The sequence below is a fragment of the Pogona vitticeps genome, chromosome 6 (assembly GCF_051106095.1).
Source record: "Pogona vitticeps strain Pit_001003342236 chromosome 6, PviZW2.1, whole genome shotgun sequence".
In the NCBI taxonomy this organism is placed as follows: domain Eukaryota; kingdom Metazoa; phylum Chordata; class Lepidosauria; order Squamata; family Agamidae; genus Pogona; species Pogona vitticeps.
In genome coordinates this window covers 74,442,114-74,465,559 of record NC_135788.1, presented here as the reverse complement: position 1 = coordinate 74,465,559, position 23,446 = coordinate 74,442,114, and the positions used below count along the sequence as shown (strand labels likewise).

At 37.9% G+C, this 23,446-nt stretch overlaps 1 protein-coding gene across 26 annotated transcripts in view; it reads right to left on the bottom strand.

Annotated features, from left to right (window-relative positions):
* Nucleotides 1-23,176, bottom strand: part of IKZF1 (IKAROS family zinc finger 1) — a 133,574-nt gene extending 110,398 nt beyond the window's left edge. For 6 of the 26 annotated variants that reach the window (XM_020806193.3, XM_020806186.3, XM_073003885.2 and 3 more), the window contains exons 1-2: nt 22,912-23,170; nt 4,354-4,407 (exon numbers count right to left, since the gene is read on the bottom strand). In XM_020806193.3, the coding sequence (XP_020661852.3) occupies nt 4,354-4,407; nt 22,912-23,083 (226 nt within the window). In that variant the 5' untranslated portion in view covers nt 23,084-23,170. Of the gene's footprint in view, nt 1-4,353; nt 4,408-9,550; nt 9,647-18,370; nt 18,429-20,146; nt 20,214-22,752 lie in introns of those variants that run through there. The other 20 variants (XM_020806185.3, XM_073003882.2, XM_020806187.3 and 17 more) reach the window with 13 other exon arrangements.
* Between the last annotated feature and the right edge of the window lie 270 nt (nt 23,177-23,446).

Sequence of the window (23,446 nt, the reverse complement as noted above, 5' to 3'; positions counted from 1 at the left end):
ACCTTACCATATTTTTCTAAGTCTTTACCATGTAAAATTATATCTTAGATTTTCTTTCTCATAATTTTAACTCATTCATGTTCTCATTTCACATCCAACTATACAAAGGTTCCCACTTTTTTCTAAACTCAGCAGTTTCTTTGTCTTTTAACGCTTCAGTTAAAATATCCATCTCTGTTGCCTCAAAAAAATTTTCTATTAACTCCTGGGTTGTTGGAATCTCCTCTTTTTTCCAGTATTTGGTGAAACCTGGCTTTTTAAATAACATTTATCTATGCCCCCAAACAACATAAAAATCAAGTTTTTCAGGTCTGAGGAGGAACTTGGTAAGTTAGTTTTAAAAAGGAATTTATTATAGTTACAATCCTGATACCACCTTTCGTTAGCTACCAATACAATTGTGATTTTTTTAAAAAAGTAGTTGTTTAATTGTCATTCTCAAAACAGATGCTTTACAAAAGGTTTTCTAAGTAGAAACATCCAAATGCAGCACTCATACCATGTTACGTTGTTCCTCCACCACACAATGCTCCTTAACAGTGAAAATAATTTAAAATTTGCAGTCATATTGCAAATAAGAATAAAAATTAGAGAACTCTTGTCAAGTCACAATCATGATGTGACTTAGCTGTATCTTGATTACTGAAAGAGGACTTAACTGCAAATAGCTCGTTATCTACAGCTACTTCTTTTCAAGCTCTGTGCTGGGGTCTTGTTGAAAATGGAATATAGATGATTACTTATTCCTTCCTTTTCCACCCATGGCTACCCTACAGTTTTGGATCACAATGGGCCACAGCTTTCCAGTAAATTCATAGCATGTTTTTCTTGCAAGTATGCGATGCCTTTCAAGCTCCATGCCTGAGCAAATCTAATTTGCAAATCAAGCATGTTTATCTCCTGAACACAGAACAAAAGCAGGTTCATTTGCTATGTAGAGTAATGTTAGAAAAACTAGCACTAGGTGAAGCCACTCTCTTTAATTCTTAAGAAGCTCTGCTTCTAGTGGCATATGAACTATACTGTCTAGTTTAACCCTTAATAGACATCATCCATAATCCTCACACATGCTCTTGCTGCATCTTTACTTTTTCAATCCTGGCTATTTGTTTTTATTCTACAGTATATAAGAACCTCTGTTGCCAGCAACTTGCATTCATCTAGCCATATATTCATTTAGACCCAAACCCTCCACTGTGCCCCCTATTTTACAACACCAATTCTTTTCTGGTTACCAAACAGCCATTTTGTGTATCCTCTTGTTTCAGGAACGAGGACTTTTTTTTTTCAACACTAGACGCTCACTGATTGTTGAAATACTTTTTCTGAGAAAGATGAAGAAACATCGGGCCTCCAATTGTTTGGAATTCAGTTCTCATAATTCAGATCCCAGCCAATTTGGTCACTGGAAAGGATTTGGGGGCAGGGCTATAGACCAACACATCTGTAAGGCTCTTGCTCTATGAATGGATCTAATTATTGCTATAACTGGTTTATCTTCATGGAGATGCTTGTTACAAAGGGATTCATTGTTAGAGGGGAGAGATGGGACTATTACAGGTGCCTGAGTGTGTCTCCAGTACTATGGAAAGTGCAAAGAAAGTTCTTCCTTTCTTAATATCCAGCATGCTGGAGCCCTTCATAACCTATTTCTCACCCCACCCTAATCCCCACTTTCTCCTTCTCATGCAGGTGTCTCTACAGAAACCACAGAAAAAGGAAATACAGCAAAAATGATGCCACATCTCCTTTGCTTGGTTTTAGCAAGATCTGCCACTCACAAAGAAGATGCAGAACTTCAACTTTAACTTCAAAGATCTCTGTCTTTTTCGCTCTACATGCAACTTAAGATAGGTCTACACAATGCATGGAACAAGGTGAATGCAGTTCATTTTGTTACATATTGTGTAGCTAGTTGAGCAGGTGGCCGCACAGTATGTTTCACATTCTCAGTCAAACAGAAAAAACAGATGGTTATTTGGTCTTGGTGTTGTCCCAAACATATTGGTACACTCCATTAGTTCATAATGGTTGCAACTGCAGATTGTGCAAGCCCAAATTATAAAAACGGAGCCATGCCCAAATTATAGAAATGGAGCCATGGGTAAGTTTTGGACGATTCCACAGGCAGGAATTTAATAATGGGTACATAGATTTGTGAATGTACATACTGACATTTAGAAAAATGGGCAGATCGTGTTATTCCCGTATTTTTCAAAGGAAGAAAATTATTTTGCTGGCATATGAAGGCCTAAATAATTTGTGGACAAGAAACCTAACAGACCACCTTCCTCTATTTGAACTCGGATTTTCTAAAAGGTCTCATTGGCTGTTTCACTATTGATGCAGAGTTGTCATGTACCTTCACAAAACTGGACATCCTCCATAACAGCATCCACCATCTAGATCATCCTCCCTTTACATAAGCCTCCTTTGCCTTGTAAGCTTGCTTATCTTGCTGTTCTATGGTTTTATCTTTAATATTGTATTACATACTCTACTCGTGATTTTATGGTTTTTTGCACACATCTCAAGCTCTAAATATGAAAATAGAAAGAATATTTAACAAATGGCTGAGATAATTCTATTGAAATAGTTTGTTTTTGGTTTTTAAAAAGTCTAATTAACATTCTAATTTGTTTTTAATTTTACCCACATTTCATATATATCCATAATTTTAACTGCACAATGCTCAGAAAGAAAGAAAGAAAGAAAGAAAGAAAGAAAGAAAGAAAGAAATGTTTATATTATATTTTGTATATACATTATTTGGGGGATATTTTAGTAAGTGGTACAACTATGCAGATAAATAAATAAATAAATAAATAAATAAATAAATAAATAAATAAATAAATAAATAAATAAATAAATAAATAAATAAATAAATAAGCTTTACCAAATGAAGAAAGAATTGTATGTGGATTCTTTTTAAAAATAAACATTGTGAACAGCTCTATATGCAAACTCCTAAAGCAAATCTACTTCAAATGAACAAGATTTTGAAACAAATTAGCTGTGATTGGTGGTTAGATTATATTTGTTGTTACAAGTTTAACAAGGCAGCTTAGGAGGTCTCACTCTGTTCACTGTTTAGCCTGTTACTTCAAACATCCATCCTTCTTCAATCTGTAATTTACAATCAACAAATAAGAGTGTGGTGGTGGCTTTGTCCTGTGGAGCTCCCAGATATCCAGATACCATCCCATGTCACATGAGAAGTCTTCAAAAATATCTAGGGCGTGGGGTGGGGCTCACATGGGGACATCTTCTGAGAAGCTCACATATACTTGTTGGCACTTCCAAGATCAGGTTGCTGCACTTCACATTTGTTCTTACAGAAGCATGAAGAAGTCCTTGAATTTGTCATCTGCACTAGATTGAGAGACATCGCTGGCTAAACTGGCCTATCTTCCACAGGTTCTATCTGCCTGCTAACCCTCCAAATCCTCAGACGCATATATTGCAGGTATACTGGGAATATAATAAAGCTTCCAGGTCTCAAAAACATGTTTGAAGCCCAAAGGGGCTAATTCTGTTTTGACACACAGAAACCTGCATAGTCAAGTACCAAGACAGATACAGAGACCTGTACTGCAGTGGTTAAACTATAGTCAGTACTATAGGCAATCTCTGCTCATGACTTGAGTTGAATCCCAACAGATTCAGGTAGCTGGTTCACACCCGACTCAGCCTTCCATCCTTCCAAGATCAGTAAAATGAGTACCCAACTCACTGGAGGGCAAAGTGTTCCTTGTATAATTATGTTGCAAACCACTCAGAGAGTGCTCTAGCGCTACAGGGTGGTATATAAATTTAAACAACAACATTATCTTCACAACTGTTTCCAGGAAAAGTTAAGACCTGAACCTGGAGGGGTACCTAAGCAATATAGCTTAGATTTTGACCTTAAGATCACAGGAGCCTTAAGAAATAACAATAATTCAGCAGGTAAGTTCTTTTAAAAACAAAGCATATCCTTCTTCTCAAACCAATTTATACATGCTATGTTTTGTAATTTTGGGGATCTGAAAAAATATATATGTAAATCTAGCCATGAATCAAAATGTCCCCCAACTACTGATGGGTTGAAAGAGCAAGGAAGATGAACAGAGGAGCAACTGATCTCTTCCCCAATCCTTCTTCTCTGCCTCTTTTCTTTTGCTTAAAAAGAATCCATGCACTACTGGGTTTGATAGAAGTAATAAACATTAATTATATCTGATTTCCAGTCTGGCAATACAAAATACCCAAAGTATTGGCAATAACAACACTGTGTTTTCATAGGGAATCAATTGGATTTCAGGCCAGAGAGGCTTCTGACTCTTCCTAAATCATGTTCTTCGGTGCTCTCACCTGAAACTTGGGACATATCTTGAGTCCCATCTGTTTCCATTTTCCTCAAGTTGTCTGAAAGAAAGAGAAAAAGAAAAGCCTTAAGTTTAATGTGAAGCACAAAATCACAGAAGAAACTGGGGGGGGGGGGGGGAGAGGGAGACAGAAGAGAGGGAGAAAGGGAAAAATATATTTCCTATTTAACTATGAGATTATCTGGCAGGACTAATGTATTTTCCCCCCTTTCTTTCCCATCCTGCATACTTGTGGGGGTATCAGGCTGGCACAGACCTTGATCCTTTTAAAAAGAGCATTACAAAGATTTATAAAAATATCATTACAAGCACAGGAGGACCAAATTTGTTATTTATTGTTAATTTCCTACTGCATAATAACCCAAAATGCAAACTGACTGCAACAAAATTAAGCAGAAAATTAAATGGCCCTGGGTCATTGTAGGCAAAGAATTCATTCTCTTGGCTGATCCATAGTTATGTTCTTTCTAATTTACTGAGCATGCATCGATGAACCTTGAGTCAGCTTGGTGACACGCGTACAATCAGCAATCAAAAAACGAAGCAATTTGCTGAAGAATGTCTCATTTACCCAGGCAGGCCTGCATATCTGAACAGCAACCGCCACTACCTCCATTAATAATGAATACACCTCAAGCAGTGGCAGATGGGCAAAACAGCAGCTTCAGTCTTTTGGCCTTCGCATGCTCGGCAGTACGTTGCTTCAAACCACATCAGCTTTCTTCTACATGGGGAGAAGAGGCGCTCCCCAAAATAGCAAACCAAGCCCTGGAGAGAAAGGGAACCCGGGCCTTCCTGTTTTGCTAACAGATGGCCTGGCTCCACAGATTTGTAACAAATACTGGGAAGCTGCTTGCCCTTCTGTTGCAACACATAATGTTCCAAAGAAGAGAGCTGCAAAGTGACCACAAACACCAGGGAGAAGCATGTCCGGGGTTAGTGAAGTAGAAAGAAAAGGCAAAGTCTTTCCTTGGACAGTAAGACTAGAGGTCCGGGGTCTCCCGAGTCTGGGGTGGACATCTGCTGGCTCTGTGGATAACAAATGCTTTGCTAGAGCAGGTATTCTCAGCACACCCTCTCAGCACGGTGCTGGCAACTCGGGTACCCTCTCTTCAAGAAAAACTAACTTGCAGACCTTCATTTAGTGACAGAGGCCTCCCGCTGCCTTCATGCAGGAGGAGACCTCCTTCCCACAGCTTAACTTTATGCAGTTGTAGAACTACTGCAAATAAATAAGTCTGGTGTGGGCTTATTTCTCTGGATATGAGAATCAAATATTCAATTCCTGCTCCCCTATTAAGTGCTGTTGGCTTGCTGGTTCTTAGCCTGAACATCTGCTGTGAGGCTGAAGGGTGCTTCTGAACTATTTGTTTCAAGAAGCATTAAATGATAAATAAATGAATCATTCATGCAAGTACCATACAGAAATACCCTTCTTTAGAAGCAGGAGTGATTTTTCTCCTATGGCTTCCCTCTACTTTCTTGCCCCTGCTGGCACAATTTGGTCTGGCTCCAGCATAGATGATCCATTTCAGGGTGCATGTTCTTTTCTCTCTTCTTCAATAAATTGAATCTTTAGATACCAGGCATATCTGGGCAGTTCAACAACTATTTGGCAGCTCTAATTTTTTTTTTTAAAAAAATGAGCTGTATTAATAAAAAGTACATGCCATCAAGCTGACTCCAGCTCCTGGGGATCCTTCTCAATGTTTTCTTGGTATAGAGAACTCAAAAACAGCTTATCTCCTCTTTCTTCTAGAGCAATGGTTGCCAACCTTGGGTCCCCAAATGTTCTTGGATCAAAACTCCCAGAAGCCTTCACCATTTCTGGGAGTTGTAGTCCAAGAACACCTGGAGATCCAAGGCTGGGAACCCCTGTCTTAAGGGCTTGTGTAGCGTGCCTCTTCTCTTGCAAGGCACAGCGAGGAATCAACCTCCCAAACTCTATTCACCGAGATATCCAGCCACAAACACATACATACGTGAGTTTGTTAATAAACACATATTTCAGAAGAGGGAAGAAGGAAGTGGTTTGTATTATTGCCTGAAAGGCTCACTCTATCTGTCATCTGTTTTAGTCACCTTTGCTTGGAAAAAAGGAAGAACGCAATTTCCTTCTGAAATATACACATCTGTCTTAATGTAGGTAGCTAAAAACTTGTCCTTCAAAAGCAATTTTTTTTCTGTCTCAGTCCTTAAGGTCTTGGTGCCACTGTTTCACACTAGTGTTGCCACATCTCAGAATTTAGCTAAGGGTGCATAGAAATAAAAAGGGGTGGGAGAAAAAGACAAGTTTAAAAAAGTCTAATTCTCCATGCTGCAGCTGGCCAGCCGTGGGTCTTTCATCTCTGCCTCCTCCCTGTTGTGGGTTACTTTATTTCCAAGGAGGAAAAAAAAGTAGCAAGATGGGAGGTGAGAACAGCACCCCAGTGCCTAAGAAGAAAATGATGCTTTATTCCTTAACAGAGCAGTAACAGGAAGCAGCAGTGAGCAGACCAGCCAGAGTGTAAGTCACTTTCTTACACTCTACGTCCCCAGTAGTATTACTGATTAAAAATTGCTGCCAGCATAACCTAAAATCATCATAATCATCTCCCACTGGCATCAGCGAGAATATTTTGCTTTTGCTCCTTGTAATGCTGCTGGGGGCATAGTCAATCATCCTTATGGCTATTGGGGAGCAAAGTTAAATGTCTCCTCCTTGCAAATCAAAACTCTTTTGAGCTCCCCTTCAGTGCTAAACTGCATTTAGCATTACGTGTTCCTGAACCCTCAAAGTCTGACCTTAGAAGACCTGGCAAAGTTATCTCATACCTAACAATTTTACAGTGGTGAAATATCTATTAACTTTAACCTCACTGGGAATTTTAAGAAGACTTTGTAATGCAACTGGACGCCAGCTACCCAAGTCTCAGCACTGTAGTTCACACTTCCTCCTGATGCAAGTTCAACTTCCTCAAGCATTTATAATTGCATGTGCAAAATATTCCCACTAATTTCACCCATTTAGATTAACTTTTTTTTCTTAATATGTGAGCAATTATAATATAATTATAATCCCTTTCATTCCCTTAGATTCTCAGGTCACAGATGGAGAACAAAAGCTGCTGGAAATTCACTAGTAATCTACTGTCAAATACAATTTTTTGTTTTGGTCCTAATAAAAGTTGAATAACAAAGTTGAGCTTTTTGTTTCCACGAGGCCCCTAGATCGTCCTCCTCCTCCTCCTCCATCATCATCACTAACCAGATCCTTAATAGTGTAAAGAAGCATGCCCAGATTCTCCTTATGAGATACAAAGACATAGTTTTTTAAATGCTGTTTGGGAAGGAGAATCATTATGGCCTTTCTCCCCGAAGTATATGGGAATCAAGGTATTACCTCATTCTGCTTATAGGTAGGGCCAGCCAAGTGCAGGAAAAAAGCCATATGACTGAATTTGCCCACATGGTTGCTGCTGTGCTCATATGGATATCATGAAGAGCGTGCTGTCAGACAAGTAGCTGACATGCCACTGGGTATGTCTAGATGATCTGGACAGGAGAGCTAAACATGTGTGTTAAACTGAAACTTGGGGTTCCTTAAAATTAGAGCTTAGAAGTGTTTAGGCTAAACTTCTTTACTGTCTAGCCTACACATCTCTTCCCTTTCTGTCAGAGCAGGATGCATGAACAGAGATTTTGTTTGTGCATATTAACCTGTCTTTCTGACCATTGTTATGGAAATTTATGACAAAAAAAATGTTTTAGGCCCAGATCCTCACCAGTTCACCCTACTATGGTGGAAAACCCCTTCTGCAACTTTAATTGCTACAATGGCTTGTTTTGCCTTTCTGCTGGCTAGGAGTTCCTCTCATAGGATCCCAAAGTGGTCTATATGGACCCCCAGGGGTCGATTTCAACTTGCAGGGGGGCCACGTCAGAGAGAGAAAAAATGGGGGTGTAAGTTTAGACTTGTATCAAAGCTTTGCAGGGGGCAGGGGGTCTACGGAAAACATATAAGTCGGCAAGTGGTGTATGGGGCAAAAACGTTTGGGAACCTATGCTAGTATTTGATGCACTTCAGATGTTCTGATGATACCTGCGTTTTCCCACCATTCAAATGATGCAAGGCTTAAACTGGTACCAACTGTGATTTAGTGTAAATCCCCCTCCATGTCTCCATATTTTTAAAAACAATCTCTACAAGATAGCTTTGTTTTGTTTATTTGTTACTTTGTCTCACTTTGTAAAAGTGGCAGAGTTCAGACAAGAAGAGGTTTTTCCAGTTCATAGTTTTCTATTTAGCATTATTCCAGTTAAACAAACAAACAAAAGATTCCTCCTAAATCCAGCAGGAGATCATTTCTAAAGTTTCCTTTAAATTTTGAACACTGTAGTTTTTGAAGTCAGCTGATGTCCAAGGCACATTAGTACCAGAGTTCCTCTCCCATCTAAAACTTTCAGATTAATACTAATCAACTACAGCAAAGGAAATAAAGATCCAGAAGATAAGATAGTTTTTAAGGGATTTTGAGGGTAACAAATGCTTTGTGGTTAATACAATAATTAAGTAAAAACTTCTGAAAGATTTTTTGATCCATTTCTTTAAAAAATTCTAATTTTTCATGAGAATATATCGATAGAAATCACAGTAAAATCTGTGCTTAAACAGTTCTATGTGGTATCAACCCACGCAAAGCTGTAGAGATGAGCCTGAATATATACTACCAAATTGTCTCTTTGTGTGAAATATTTTAATCACACAGAGCAAAAATAGCTTGTGAGTGAGGAGAGCCAAGTGAAATTTAGGAGTGAGGTGCCTCCCTTGCTCAGCCTTGCTGGCCCTACATAGTAATTAGATAAAGCAGAGGTTCTTCACCTTTACTACAAACCCTCTTTAAATATACTGTACTTTGTTGCTTTGGACCACCAAGACTTAACTCAAAATTTAAAACCCTAAAATGCATCAAATATTGATTTAAATTTTCTTGTGAAGGGTCTCATTGACAGATATTCCTAGGTATAATGGCAACACTTTTTAAGATGACTAGAGGAAACTTCATTTTGATTTGAAAAGGATGCACCTTCATCAACAGTGTCAGTTCTTCAACATTTCAAATTCAGCTAGCGATCCATTTGGAGGCTCAGCTAAAATGTATTGTTACGAAATTCACAGTGATGATATTGAAAAGTCACTTTACCTGACAATAACCAAACAGTTTTATTAGCAAAAACTGCAGAAGAAACACAGTCATGAAGTCCATCTGAACACTCATTCACACTGACACCGACTGACTCCGAGTCTCACTTCCCGCGGCTTCTGCACTTTGAAACCCTTGCTACTCTGCACAGTAGCAAGAAATATCACATGTTGTCTCTCAGCCACTCAGTGTCATTCACTTGCATGGTCTCACTGTGTGCAAAAATATCAAACAGTTATTTGCTATCAAACAGTTATTTTCATAACTGATTTTTACTTTTTATTGTTTTTAATGGAGGCTGCAGGTTTTACACTAGTTTTACGCAGACAAGAAAGGTGTTGTTTCTTTCTTGCTTCCATTCATTCTTGCTTGCTTGCTTGCTTGCTTTCTATTTTAACTGCAAAAGATCAAAACCTTTCTTCAACCCTTTGCAGATTCCCTGTGGATCACAGGGGTCTGTGGACCACAGGTTAAGAACCTATGTGATAAAGCAACATAGTTCATTTCTGGTCCACACTCTGCATTGGCAGTTGGTTTTTCCAGGCCAGCAATTTGTGGGAAATAATATTCCATTGCATGGAACAGAAACCCCAACATATTTTCAGTACAATTCCATCATTTATTATGACTCTGATCCAACTTATATTAAAAAAGTCCTTTTTTAAAAAAAATGCCTTTTGATTCAAGTACATTTATGTTTCCCACCAAAAGTATGGGACTTCAAAATGGGGCTTACCTTGGGCTGTAGGATGACAAAGTATGTCCAAGGTGTTTTTTTTTTCTTCAAGAAACATATTGGCTCAAATCCTGCTGCTTCGCACAGTAAATGATTTTGCAATAGGCCCACTGAAACCATGGGGATATGATAAGCTAACTGCTCCATAACCTCCATTGATTCCAATGGGCTTATTCTAGTTGCAACTTCCTATGCTAAAGTAAAATAAATTTGGAGCATTGCGTATAAATTTTGAGTGGAACTGAGAGGAGTGTGTTTGGAAACATGTGGATCTTACAAAAGGCAGAGTGTAAGACTAAGGCCAGGTTTACTGCTTTGTCATGCAGCAGTCCAGAAAGCATTTGTATCTGACCTTGCTTCTTTAAGGTTCTCCTTGTGATAAAAATTCATACTGCATTTGAGCCAAAAAAGTGTGGGTCGGGGTGACCTGGGGGCAAATTGGTCTGCTCCTCATGTGAACACCAAAGGGAAAAAAAAGAGTTTGACCAATCTGTCTCAGCTACACACAAAACAAATGCCTCTCTAGACATGCCCTTAGCTGTGGCTTGTTTTGTTCTGGCAGGAATTTGGACTCTGAAGTTCTGCTACTCTGAAAACTTAGAAGTGCTAGGCCCTGTATAAATTTCTTATAAGATATAACTGCATTGTCTCACAATATGAGATCAGAATTTATAATTTCTATCCCATAATGGGATTTTTGAGCTGTAAAGTATTTTAAATTACATTTTAAAAAATTTCAAAGGGATATGAACATTTGAAAAACTTAGAAATCAGTTTAAGAAACGTTATAATCAGGTTTAAAGTTTTAAAAATGAGATTTTAAAGTTTTTTTTTAAGTCATCAATTTTGATCAGCTCTGTGATTTTGTGCAAAAGAGGATTTATGGTCGAGAAAGGACTGTAGAGAGACTGTGTTCAATTCACAGAGTTCACATTCCTGTGCTTGTCCCTTCAGCCATGATCTGTAGACACTGCCAACCCCAAAGATGCTTGCAACCCATTCTCCATTTCTAGTGTCTCAACAGCATATGTTAACTGTATGCTTAACAATCACATATTTTAGACATATGCCATCAGGAAAAAGCAGGACTCCCAGTGGGAAAATGTGTATTTAACACACACCTGGTAGCCTGCAGTTTTATTTATATGATTTCAGAAGAAATCAAATTTTGCCCTGTTTTTCAACTGTAGAATTTTGGACTTGACTTTAGGTTACTTTTATCAGGTAGTTGTGAGCCTCAAGGCAAACAAGGAGCCTCTCCTCTTGTGCCCTATCTGATCAAAGGGTCATTAAAACATATGGTCATACAGTTAAATTAATAATAGTGACATCAGGATATGCATAAGATACTTATTCCATGCATCACATTATTAACATTATAGTATTCTATTATTAGATGTAGTAACAGCAACAAGCTTAAATGGTTTTAAATGGATTCAGAAAAATCCATGAGGGAAATGAATCTACCATTGCAAAGGCACTATGCCCATGCATTTTAAATACTACTGCTAATCTTCCCCACCCCCGTATCTGGCCTGTTACCATCATTCCTTGCTCCGAGTTTTCAGAAACAATCTGAATGACTATGGTTTACTACAGAAAGACAGAGTGGGCACATCCACACCTTGACCCTGCAAGGCATTTCTTATATACTTTCTTTTTAAAAAATAACTGGTTGATGGATTGACTCATTGACTTCATTGTTTGCTTAGACTGCCCAACAATTAGAATTTCTCAGACCAGAGTTTTCACTAGACTAAAAATGTAGTATCTTCTGGATGTATGTGTTGAAAATCATTGCCCAAAACTGCATACCAATTTTAATTAAAAGTGTTCAATATCTACCAGCAGCTGATAATTAACTTTATTACTGGAATTTAATAAAGTAGACCTCTCAATCCCTATGAAAGATTCGACTTTAGAACCATTTTAATTCTATTTTTAATTTCCTCTGCAGCACACTACAAATAATAACTAACAAAAAAGCCTCTTCTAGCAACAAAAACTAAGAAACATACCAGGCTTTCTCTCATTTCCAGTTAAGTTTTTCCTCCTTACGAGTACTGAGATGTGTAAGAAAAAAGTTTATAATTAAGATAATTTCCTCCTTTTCCCTCTTAGCACCTATTTGAAACTTTTCTATAGAAAAAATACTGTTTTTTTCTGTTTTTTATGCTAGCTAGTTATTGGAATAAATGGTTCAAATTAAAAGCATGTAGGCAACATTTCATACAAATCACCATGAGGATAATGTACAATGTTCTGGAATAAATCCTATTGAATTCAGAGGAAGTTGCTTTGAAGGAAACGTTAGCAGGAATGGCCTGCACATTCAAAGTGTCTTGATCTTCGGTTAAAGAAAAGAAAGGAATTTAAATGTGAAATATTGGTTCTGAATAGAAACCACAATCTCATGCATGCAGTGAACTGAAACAAAGATTTCCACAAAATCCAACAAAATGATCTGTTGTAAACAAATGATTACTGCTTGTAAAAATGTATACCAGACTCTCCTTCTGTTTAACTTGATTTACACCAATATACGTAATATTTTGGGCATATCATGAGAAGGCAGGATTCTCTGGAAAATACAATAATGCGGGGAAAGGTAGAAGGCAGAAGGAAAAGAGGAAGACCAAACACAAGATGACCTGACTCACTAAAGGAAGCCACAGGTTTTAGTTAACTACAGCTGAGGCAGTTGAGGACAGGATATTTTGGAAACCACTCATTCATAGGGTCACTATTAGTTGGAGATGACTTGATGGCACATAACACTAACAATATGTGATAATAAAGGGTTCATCTTCTTTTTGCAATTTTTAAAATTCTCTTTGATTTTATACATCTGTGTTCAGAGTAGTAGACAAAAATATCCATATTTGGGAAATACTAGAAATCATATGAAATTATATTTAAAAAAACATTTTTGTGTGGAGAACTAACTGTGCTTAAACACAATGAAACTAATGAGTTTAGCCATGGCCGTCTCTGGACAACTTTGCAACCTTGACAATCTTCTCAACATTCAACTTCCTGTTCATTTTGTAATTTTTTTTTTACATTGCAAAGATCTGGAATCAGGAAAGTATTTTATTAAGCCCACGGAGTGCCCAAAATTTCTGATTTATTTTGACCTGAGAGAAAAAAAACAGGTGACCAATGCAAACACAGTTAGGGTCCATATATCTTGAACAGTCAACAGAAGATGGAGTTTCTGTAAATGCAGCTTTTCTCACACCGTTATAATAATCTGTATCTGCCAAATTTTCCTCTTTTATGCAATGAACTGAAGTACTCCATTCTATTCTGCATTTTGTTATCCTTAAATAAAGCCTTAATAAACTATGACCGAGGGAAACAAGATATTAAGTGAACCGGGATATCCACCTGCTTGTACATAATGTGCTACCCTAAAATAAGCCAAAACTGAATTACAAATAAAAACCAATATTTTGCCAGAGCATGCAAAATGCAACACACAAAATGTAATAAGCACAAAAATCCAGTCTGTTTAATCTGTTCAGTTGTTGGATGTTTTCGGTAGTTCTGACACTGCTTCCTAATATCTTCAGAGCTGTTTGAAACATTTTAAATAAAAAAAGGAATCTATCAACTTGAAATCCTAGATACATTTTTTCACCTCAAGCAGGCAAAAGGAATCCTAATCTTAAACTTGTTTCCGTTTTCTTACTTCAGTATCTGACAGCACTTCTACTATGTTTGCCGACTCTAGTTTTAAACGAGTGACATCCCATTAATTTCAGTGGGGTGGGTTAAAATGATTAATGCAGTTGTCTCTGACCCAGCGTTACACAGACAGTCCTTTTCACCACTTCAATTACAGCACACCTCTGGATGTTTCTGCCCAAAAGTCAGTCTCCTTGTTTTCAATGGAGCTCACTTCCAGGTATGTCTAGAATGGCTGCCACGGTCACTTTTCTTTTTCCACTCAAGTTAATGGATTCACTATTGATGTGGGAAGGCAAAAGCCACTGTCATTTTTATTCCCACCTCCCCTAACGTAAGCTACTTAAACTTTTGCTTGCTATATTTGGTCTGCTGCACATAATTTCTCTTCCACTTCTACTGCCCTATTCACTTCTGTTCAAGTGGCAAAAAGTTAGAGCTACTTGTATTTAGATTAAAACCCAACCAAGTGGCTGATCTTGAAGAGATACTACAAATATCACTACCATTTTAAAAGCTCAAACCACTCAGATTAAAAGCACAAGTGAACAGAATCTGCCTCCACACAAAGTTTGTAAAGAGCTGATCGCATGCGGCAGTTAAGAATCTCCAATAGATGACCCAGAAGGAAAACAGGCTAAAACTGTACAACCATCTATCGCACAGTGCAGAATCGTACACATATTTCCTGATTTGGATCTTGAATGTTTGCATGTGGACCAACACAGTATAGTTTGTTTATGTGATATCTTTAAAACTAAAAGAGCACGCACCAAAACAAAAATCTGTATTAGGGCACTGCCATAATTAAGCCAATTCAGAGATCAGACAGTATGATACAAACCTTGTCATTTTCACCACTCTTCAAAAGATAAAATGGAGGGGCATATTACCCCCAAATTTAAGAGGGGATGCTCGCTACCCTGGTCATGAGCTACCCATGCAAAAATAGCAAGCAAAGAGGAAATCTGGGCTGAGCTGATGTTGCAGTGGTGGAGTCCAGATTTAAGACAGGAAGAGGCCACAAGCATGTATCTTAGGCTCTGCCTGGTGCTTTAATGGTAAATTCAGGGGGGTTTTTTTGGAATCATTATCTGCAGAGGGGATTCTGTTTCAACATTATCCATAGCTTTTATTTCCTATCTTGTATAATGAAGACCTCTAGAGTAGTTGTTCCCAACCTCAGGTCCCCAGATGTTCTTGGACTGCATCTCCCAGAAATCCTGGACAGCACAGCTAGTGAGGAAGATGTCCGGGAGTTTTGGTCCAAGAACATCTGGGATCCAAGGTTGGGAACTACTGCTCTAGAGAATTTGAAAGCTTCCAAAACACTAGAGAACATTAAATTTGGCCATTTGGCAGTGGAATTCTATTCTAGAGGGAAAAGGATTTTTATATGAAGTTGTGACTTTGTTGTCCATTGGTTCTTCCTATGGGTTAGAAAAGCTATTTTTGACTCAGAATTGGAGACTGCCTCCCCCATTAATGAACAAATGAACAAACAAACAAACAGTAACTCTTCTAAACTCCAGTTCATCTTTACCTCCAAATAAAACTGATCAATTTGACTTCTACTGGCTTTTAAACCTATTCATCATCTAAAATTATCTCTATTGTATTATTGAAAAATTGCAATGTTTATGTAGTTTCTCTGTACATCTGCTTCCCACTGACCCAGGAATCTGTATTTTTCACCTAAGGGTAGAGATTTCTCTGAATAGTAGTTGTACGTTACAATTTCAGAAATGGAGGAATAAGCTTTTTGCCCGTTTCCTCCTCCCAGCAGTTTTAGGGAACATCCTAGGTCCTATAGCCCAAGCATACGTACATTGAACACGATGTTGATAGATGGTCTTCATGATACAAAGGAGAGTTACTCTAATTACTCAACAATGACAGTTACTCTTGCCTGCGTGTTGCCACCTAACTCAGGACTCTCAGACTGATCACAGGGATCAGGAATGGGGGAACAGCTTACTAGATCTGATCTAACACAGCTTTTTTCATTTTGACAATTAATGAATGGGGCTGACCAGCCAAAGAATACCATTTTCATATTGGCTTCCTTGGGCACATCTAAGCAACAATCACTACTGTGTGGTATGTCTTACAAATATCACATTCCTTAAATGCGCATGTAGCCTGAATAGCTGGGCTGAGGAAGCCTCAAAAGAAGCTGCTTTATGCACTAAGCTGAGACACAGTTTAGGAAGGTTTGTAGCATCTCATCATAACAAGAGAAATCTGGGTGGTTTGCTTGCCTTTAATGAGGCCTATGCTTTCCTCTGCAGACTGAAATCATCCGTTTGAGACAAGCAATCCCTGAACTTGTGAAAAGTGAGTCTATACAGTTATGGGCACCTGCCTTGGGATAGATGGCAACGAGTGCTTGGGATTTTCAACCTGTTTTCCAGAATAGGACATACATTGTATTAATGAAAAAATGGTAATTCACAATGAGACCAAAAGCAAACAGAAATAATACCTCTATATAACAAAGAGGAGGCAATTTAAACCATTTTGTTGAAAAAAATACTTTCAGTTGCTACAGCCAAAATGATCCTGTCTGGTGGGTTTCTCTACCTCTCTTTTTAAAAACCATTTGGAGAGAATGCACAAATGCATGTGCAAGGGTATTCTGATATTCTTTTTTCAATCACATCTATTCTCCTCGTTGATCAGCAATTGCTTTTTAGCTGAGGTCACATACTAAACTTAGCAAAGCTGAGTGATGCAGACAATGGGTTCTCTCCATTGATTCAGTCCCACACAAGCAAAAACTCTTCAACCTCTTTACTGTGAAAGACTTTGGGGAGCCTGTCCAGTATAGTGGATAGAGTGGTAGATTATGACTTTGGAGATCTGGATTCAAATCCCAGCTTGACCAGGGGAACTTACTGGGAAAAGTTGCAATCGTTAACCACTCCTTGCAGCTGTCAATACCTTTCTAAAGTCATCGTAAGTCACAAGGAATTTGATGGTACATAATACATATACACAAGCAAAGCTGTACGACATGATGAACAATTTGCTTCAGGTGACAGTGTGAAGAAGTGAGTTACGATGGCTTCAAGTGATGTCTGAATGTTGTAGAACAGTGGTTCTTAACCTTTTTGAAAGAAACGCCCCCTTGAGCCATTGAGGAAGTTATCATCGCCCCCCTCCCCGCGGTGATGTTATCTTATTTATTTATCTTATTTATTTATTTATTTATTTATTTATTTATTTATTTATTTATTTATTTATTTATTTAAGACACTTAAATCCAATGACCCCTGAAAACAAAATTAAATTCCAAGAAAATGAAATGCCCCCCAAAAAGTAACATTTAATGATTTAGTTGCAAGTGAATTTTAAGACACAAAAAGAAATATAAAAAGGGCATAAAAACAAATTCAGGAACTAAAAATTTCAAGACAAAAAGTCTGAAACTAAATTAAAATTGGAGGAAAATATATATTCATGCACAATGTAAAAAGGCTGCAGCCATCTTCACAGGTTTGGCTTGCTCCAGCGCCCCCCTACCGCTCCCTTCTGCTCCAGCGCCCCCACGCCGCCCCTTTTCGTTCTACCGCCCCCATGAAAAATGAAATCGCCCCCTGGGGGGCATTATCGCCCACGTTAAGAACCTAGGTTGTAGAAAAGACCTTTTTTTAGGCATTGGCCTCATAAGAAGGCACTACCTGGGCTCTGATTCAAGCTGGGAAATATTTTAAGCTTCCGACAGGCATCTGCCAAACCACTGCTGGAAACACACATGCTAACTAGATGTGCCTTTCTTACAGGTGAGCTGTTCTTACTCTTTTACAAGTGATCTTGAGCTACTCACACGAAATCAGTTTACTCTCCACTTTACAGGATTGTTGTCAAGCAAAAAAGTTTCTCTGAGCTCTCTGCACAAATACCATGAATGAAGAAAATGTCAGAAAGGAAATATTTTGTAGTTTTCTACCCTTCGTACCCTAAAGGGTCATCACAATTCCTGGCTAATAAAACCGGAGACTGGTTAAAGTAAATCGCTTGTGTTTCTCAGGGTACAAAAAGGCATGCCTCCACATGCATCCTGTTGTGTTTTTTCCTTGCAGAATCCAGAATCATGGGTTTTCTGCTTACTATAAATTTCAGGAAAGTTGTTGGTATGCAAATAGTCTCAGCTAAATTAATTTTTAATTAATGAATGAATAATTGGATTTTGAAAATTAAAACTGGGTTTTGAAAATTAATTTTTAAAAACCCAACAGTGAATGTTAATAAAAAGGAAAGGAGTTGATGCATGTCCTTATCCTGATGTTCAGAAATGGCATATTAAGGACATGTGAAAACTCTGTAGGATCCCATGGTTGTCAAAGCCACCATACAATTGAAGACAGCATATGAAACATGCTCGGTAGTACCTCTCTGCTATTGCAGTCTTGGTGCCAGCGTTCCAAACGTATTTCCTTGGGGGAAATGGAACCCTGTGATTTTGAAAGGAACCAAACCAACTCAGAAACGGTTAATCCATCTTCTGTTCTACTTACTTAATTAGACAATCTGCAAAACTTTACTTAGGGGTTTCCACATTGGGCCTCCTAAAAATAATAGCACTCTTTGACAAACTTGGACAAAATTCAGAAAATCTTTTTTGTCAGAGCCTCAAACAAATATCTCTATTTTAAAAGTAGCTAACTTTAAGGAAACATCCTGGTATTAAGGTGCACAAATAATAAATATTTAGGTGGGCAAACTTTAAACAATTTGATTGGGAGGATATTTAAATTCACACAACTGAGATTTAAAGGCACATTTCTTTTTTTTTTCTGCTCCATTACAATAAGAGTGAATGAAAAAATAAATATTAAAGATAGTCCATTTTAACTATGAATGGTAAATATTATAAATACTAAGCACTCATAGTTTATTTTTAAAAGGGACCCGTGTTGACGTTTTTGCATTATGCAGGTTTATTTAAATGTATTTGGTTGGTTGAATGTAGATTGTGATTAACTGAGTACTATTCTCCTAGGTAAAAACAAAATAAAAATAATATATATAAGTAAGAGAACAAATAAAAAAGAAAAACATGGTGGCACCTTAGAGACTTATATTCCAATGTGAACTTTTTTGGATAAGTCCACTTCCTCAGATATATGTCTGAGGAAGTGGGCTTGTCCACGAAAGCTCACATTAAAATATAACTGTCTCTATGGTGTCACCACATTTGTATACTTCTATATATTTTATTTTGTTTTTACCTACGAGAATAATACTCAGTTGATCATCACTTACATTCAACCAACCAAATACATATAAGCCAACCTACATAATGCAAAAACGTCGATGCAGGACCCTTAAAACAAAAAAACTATGAGTGCTTACAACTATTCTAGTAGATGAGAACCCTAAAAAGGTTTAACCATATCAATGAAAGATCAGATATATAGCACTACAGTGGCATAGCATCAATGTGCCAGATAATTAGAATCATAAAACTTTGGACATAGAAACTGACAAGTATGCCCTCCATGGCAAACATGTAGATTGCCAAATTTGCTCCTTCCTTTAATCTGTATGCTACATTTTCAAGTAGACCTGAAAGCTGCCCTTCCTAATATGGGTATGGGTGGGCTGAAAATCTTAACAGTATACATTAAATTTTAAAATATTAAAAAGACTGAATGTGAAATATTTGGATGAGAACACAACTTTTTATTAAAAATTAAAATAACAATAGTCTCAGTAATCAAGCCAAATCAATATTCAACCTACATTTAATATGAAATGTTTCATGGTGATAAATACAACTTTAGTCCCAGCTAAACCCACTGAAAGGGATGGGGCCTACATTATATGTGTATCGAGTCCCATCCATTTCAAAGGATCTACTCTAGCTGGTATTAAAACTGGATGTAGCTCTTTAACTGCAAAGAAGGTACAAACATCTGCCAGCAGGCTTATGGCATCCCTTAGCCACCCACAGTAACATGGAACATAGTGTTTCTTTGGAGAGCTTTTTCTACTCATGGATAATCAAACACATTATCATAAAAAGATTTTTTTTGATAAAAAGATCTACCCCTTAGACCTGGAAAATAACTTTTTATATTTTGAGTCCACATTTAATCTGCAATAAATATATGTATGCTCTTAAGTATAAAACAACTGATTCTGCTTAAAGACAGGAATCTGACCTTAAAAGTACTAGGGAGCGCTGAAGTTTTTTTCTCAGATGTCTTTAAATCCAGTGCAAAAACTTTGCCCATTATGAAACAGACCATGTTGCATCCCGGAAGACCAACCCTAATCTCCCTCCCCCATTAAATACAGGTCTATGGTTTCTTTCATTTAATTATTAATATATAAAATGTAAGTGGACAAAATGGAACAAATTTACTTGTCTGGCAAGAACATCTGAGGAAACAGAGTTAAATCAGTCACTTCAACCTAGTTTCAATGCTTTGCATAAAGAATTCCACTTCTTCAGAAAGAGGAAACTTGTAGTGCACCCAGCCCAATAACCTAAACTGAAGGTAGGGTGCAACCTATTTTTGCGACTTTGATAATTTGAAACACACTTCTAAAACCATTCTACAACCTGGATGCTGTGGATTTTTTTCATACATAATGAAAATAATCCCTTTCACCTCTAACCATATTTGCTCAGGACTGCAGTTTTACATGAAGGTAATTTCAAGGAGGAACTCAAGCATCATTTAAATTGTTCACTTTGACTACACTATACCTGGATACGTTATAAAATATACATTTCCATTGTGCAAAAAAGCTCATGTTCTCAAACATCCTAATCGCTAATATGCCTGCCCTAAAACACATTTTTTTCCTGACTGGAGGATGTGCTATATATGCCAATAAATGTAGGAAATGATATAGTTTTAAATTTCCTAAAAATGTTTAGCTTTGGCTTCATACCGTGCAACTAACAACACCTATCTTTTGCTGCCTATCTTTTTGACAAGCACTGTAGACCTCCTCATTCTTTCTTTTTTACTTCTTGATATACACTTATCAGAAATAATCTGGAGCCCTACATTATGTAGCACAAAGCAAATACATTTTTGGTACAATAATATTACTTTTTAAAAATGTGTCTGGTTTTAGCTTTAGAACCAATTTTCTTATTGCTCCAGTGGTTCATACAATTTTAAAACACTGCTATTGTTAGCCACTCCAATTTTTATAAGTGCACATACTTTCTACTGATAAAAATTATCTGCAAAAGTATAAGTAACGTAGTATTGACGAGAAATAAACTTCTAAGAAACTTTTTAAAAGCACTTTTTCTAACTACATTCAATCCAGTCTGCCTTTTAAAATTCACAGATCATATTGGTTTTCAAAAATGTTTATTAGACAACCTATTAGCCAAATGACAGTTTCGTCATGAAACAACAATTTGGCCCTTAAACTAAACTGTTAATACAATAATCAAAACCCAGTGCTAATTGTTTGTTTAAAATGCTGCCTACAGCATGAGTATTTATTCAAAAACACAGAAGCTTATCATTTTTTCCTTCAAAATCCAGTAACAAGAAATTAAAATAGTATATAGAATATTAAAAATATAAACTCTTTCTTCATGAACATGAAGGAAACTCACTCTGAAATACCTGCTGAAAATGTTTAATCGTAACTTCTTTTGCATGTCAATTTTCTGGTAACACACATTCTAATATCTAATGTTCTACTAGCTTCAGTAAGTCTTGAATTATTTTTTACAACCCCTTTAACACCACTCTTTAATACATAACTATAAAGATTGTTTATGATTGCTGTCTTACATCCTTTCACAAGCAAAACAAACTTTATTTAAGTCGATGGGACTGAATAGACATAAATAAGATTTCAGTGTAAATTGCATAAATCTGCATTTTAGTGAACATGGTCTGTGGATATGAGTTTACTTGTGAGAAATGCTTCCATAGTTTAAGCTGCATCTGATAAAATAGGCTCTTGCCTACATCATCTAAGACTAAGCATGTGTTTAGGCTTTCACAGGACATTGCTGAGTTTGCTTCCAGCGGCTACCATTTGGAATGTTAGCCATGATACAGCTAACATGGCTCATCTCTTGGGTTTGAATTAGCCTTCAATTACCTTCTTTGGATCTCTGAATGAACATCCCCTTACAAAATATCCATTATCTTCTTTTCATCCATTTGTGAACAATGATAAGATGATTTGTAATGTTTACCACTTTTCGTAGGCATATGTAGCCATAATTTCTGAAAAACTTATAACGAAATAGTTTTAGCGTTTACATAACAATTAAAAAAACCTGCATTTTTCCTCAAGGGCTTCTGAAACTTATTGCCTGCTTATCATATCTTTTTCTTTTGACTTAGTTTTTTTGTAGTTTTCCCTTCAAGTTTAGATTTTTACACACTGAAATAGCCCCTTTGCTGAGATTATCACTTTAGAAATTAAAATCAGTAACCCAAACTCTTCATCTCTTGTTGACAGACAGAAATAGATCACTTTGCTATTATTATTGTTTTTTCAAAAAAAGTGCAAGCGCCTTCCTCCCAAAGCAGAAAAGCCAACTCCTACATTTAGCCAGTCCATCCTTTTAAAAGTTACTAACGTCCCCCCCTTTTTTATATGCAAATATTTTGTAGTTTCCGACTGTAAACTAAATCGAATTCAACGTAGCATTTATTCGCGATGAGCTGTGACATAATAGAGGAGAACTCGGGACAGAAGAAGGAACTCCTTGCCACTTGCTCCGAGCGCGAGAACTTCTTGGTAAGCTACTCTCCGCCTTCCTCTCACTTCTTACCAAAACTTTTGCTTCCCGTCCAGAAAGTTCGCTGGCCAAGAGCTCAAACAGGTGTTGTGAGAGAAAGAGAGAAAAACAGCGGCCGGCGCCAGTCCGAAATGCCAAACCAAAGGGAAAGCAAAATTTCGACGCGCGCACTCTGGGGCGCAAATACGGTACCTGCTCTGGCCGGAGCTGGCTGCCGACAACTCGCCCAGACCTCGCCAGCACTAGCTCCATGTGCCTGTGCCGCCGCCGCTCCTCGCCCAAGCAGGGCGGCAGAAAGGGCAGGAGGCAGCTCCGCTCTCAGTCCCTCCCCTCTCCACTCCACTTCCTCATTCCAGTGCAACATCGCGGCCAGCGGGCGGCAGCTCCAGCGGGCATCTCGCCCCGGCGCCTGGGCGCGCGACGCTTTTTCATTCGTGGGCAGGAGGGAGAGCGCGCGGGAGACTCCTCGCCGAGCCCGTCAGATGCTGAAGGCAACACCCCCTTGCGCTGTCAGAGCAAGCCTCGCCTGGGCCGGGCCACACCTGGAGAGAGATACCTTCCCCCCCCCACACACATACACACACCTGTCAAGGGATGAAAAGCGCCGTGCAGCTCTTCCTTGGGGAGGTTTGAGGAAAACGGCTCTCTCAAGGAGATAGTTAAATGGAGACTCCATTTTCAGCGATAGTTCACCTGGAGGTGCCAGATGGCGGAGGGCTGCTTTTAT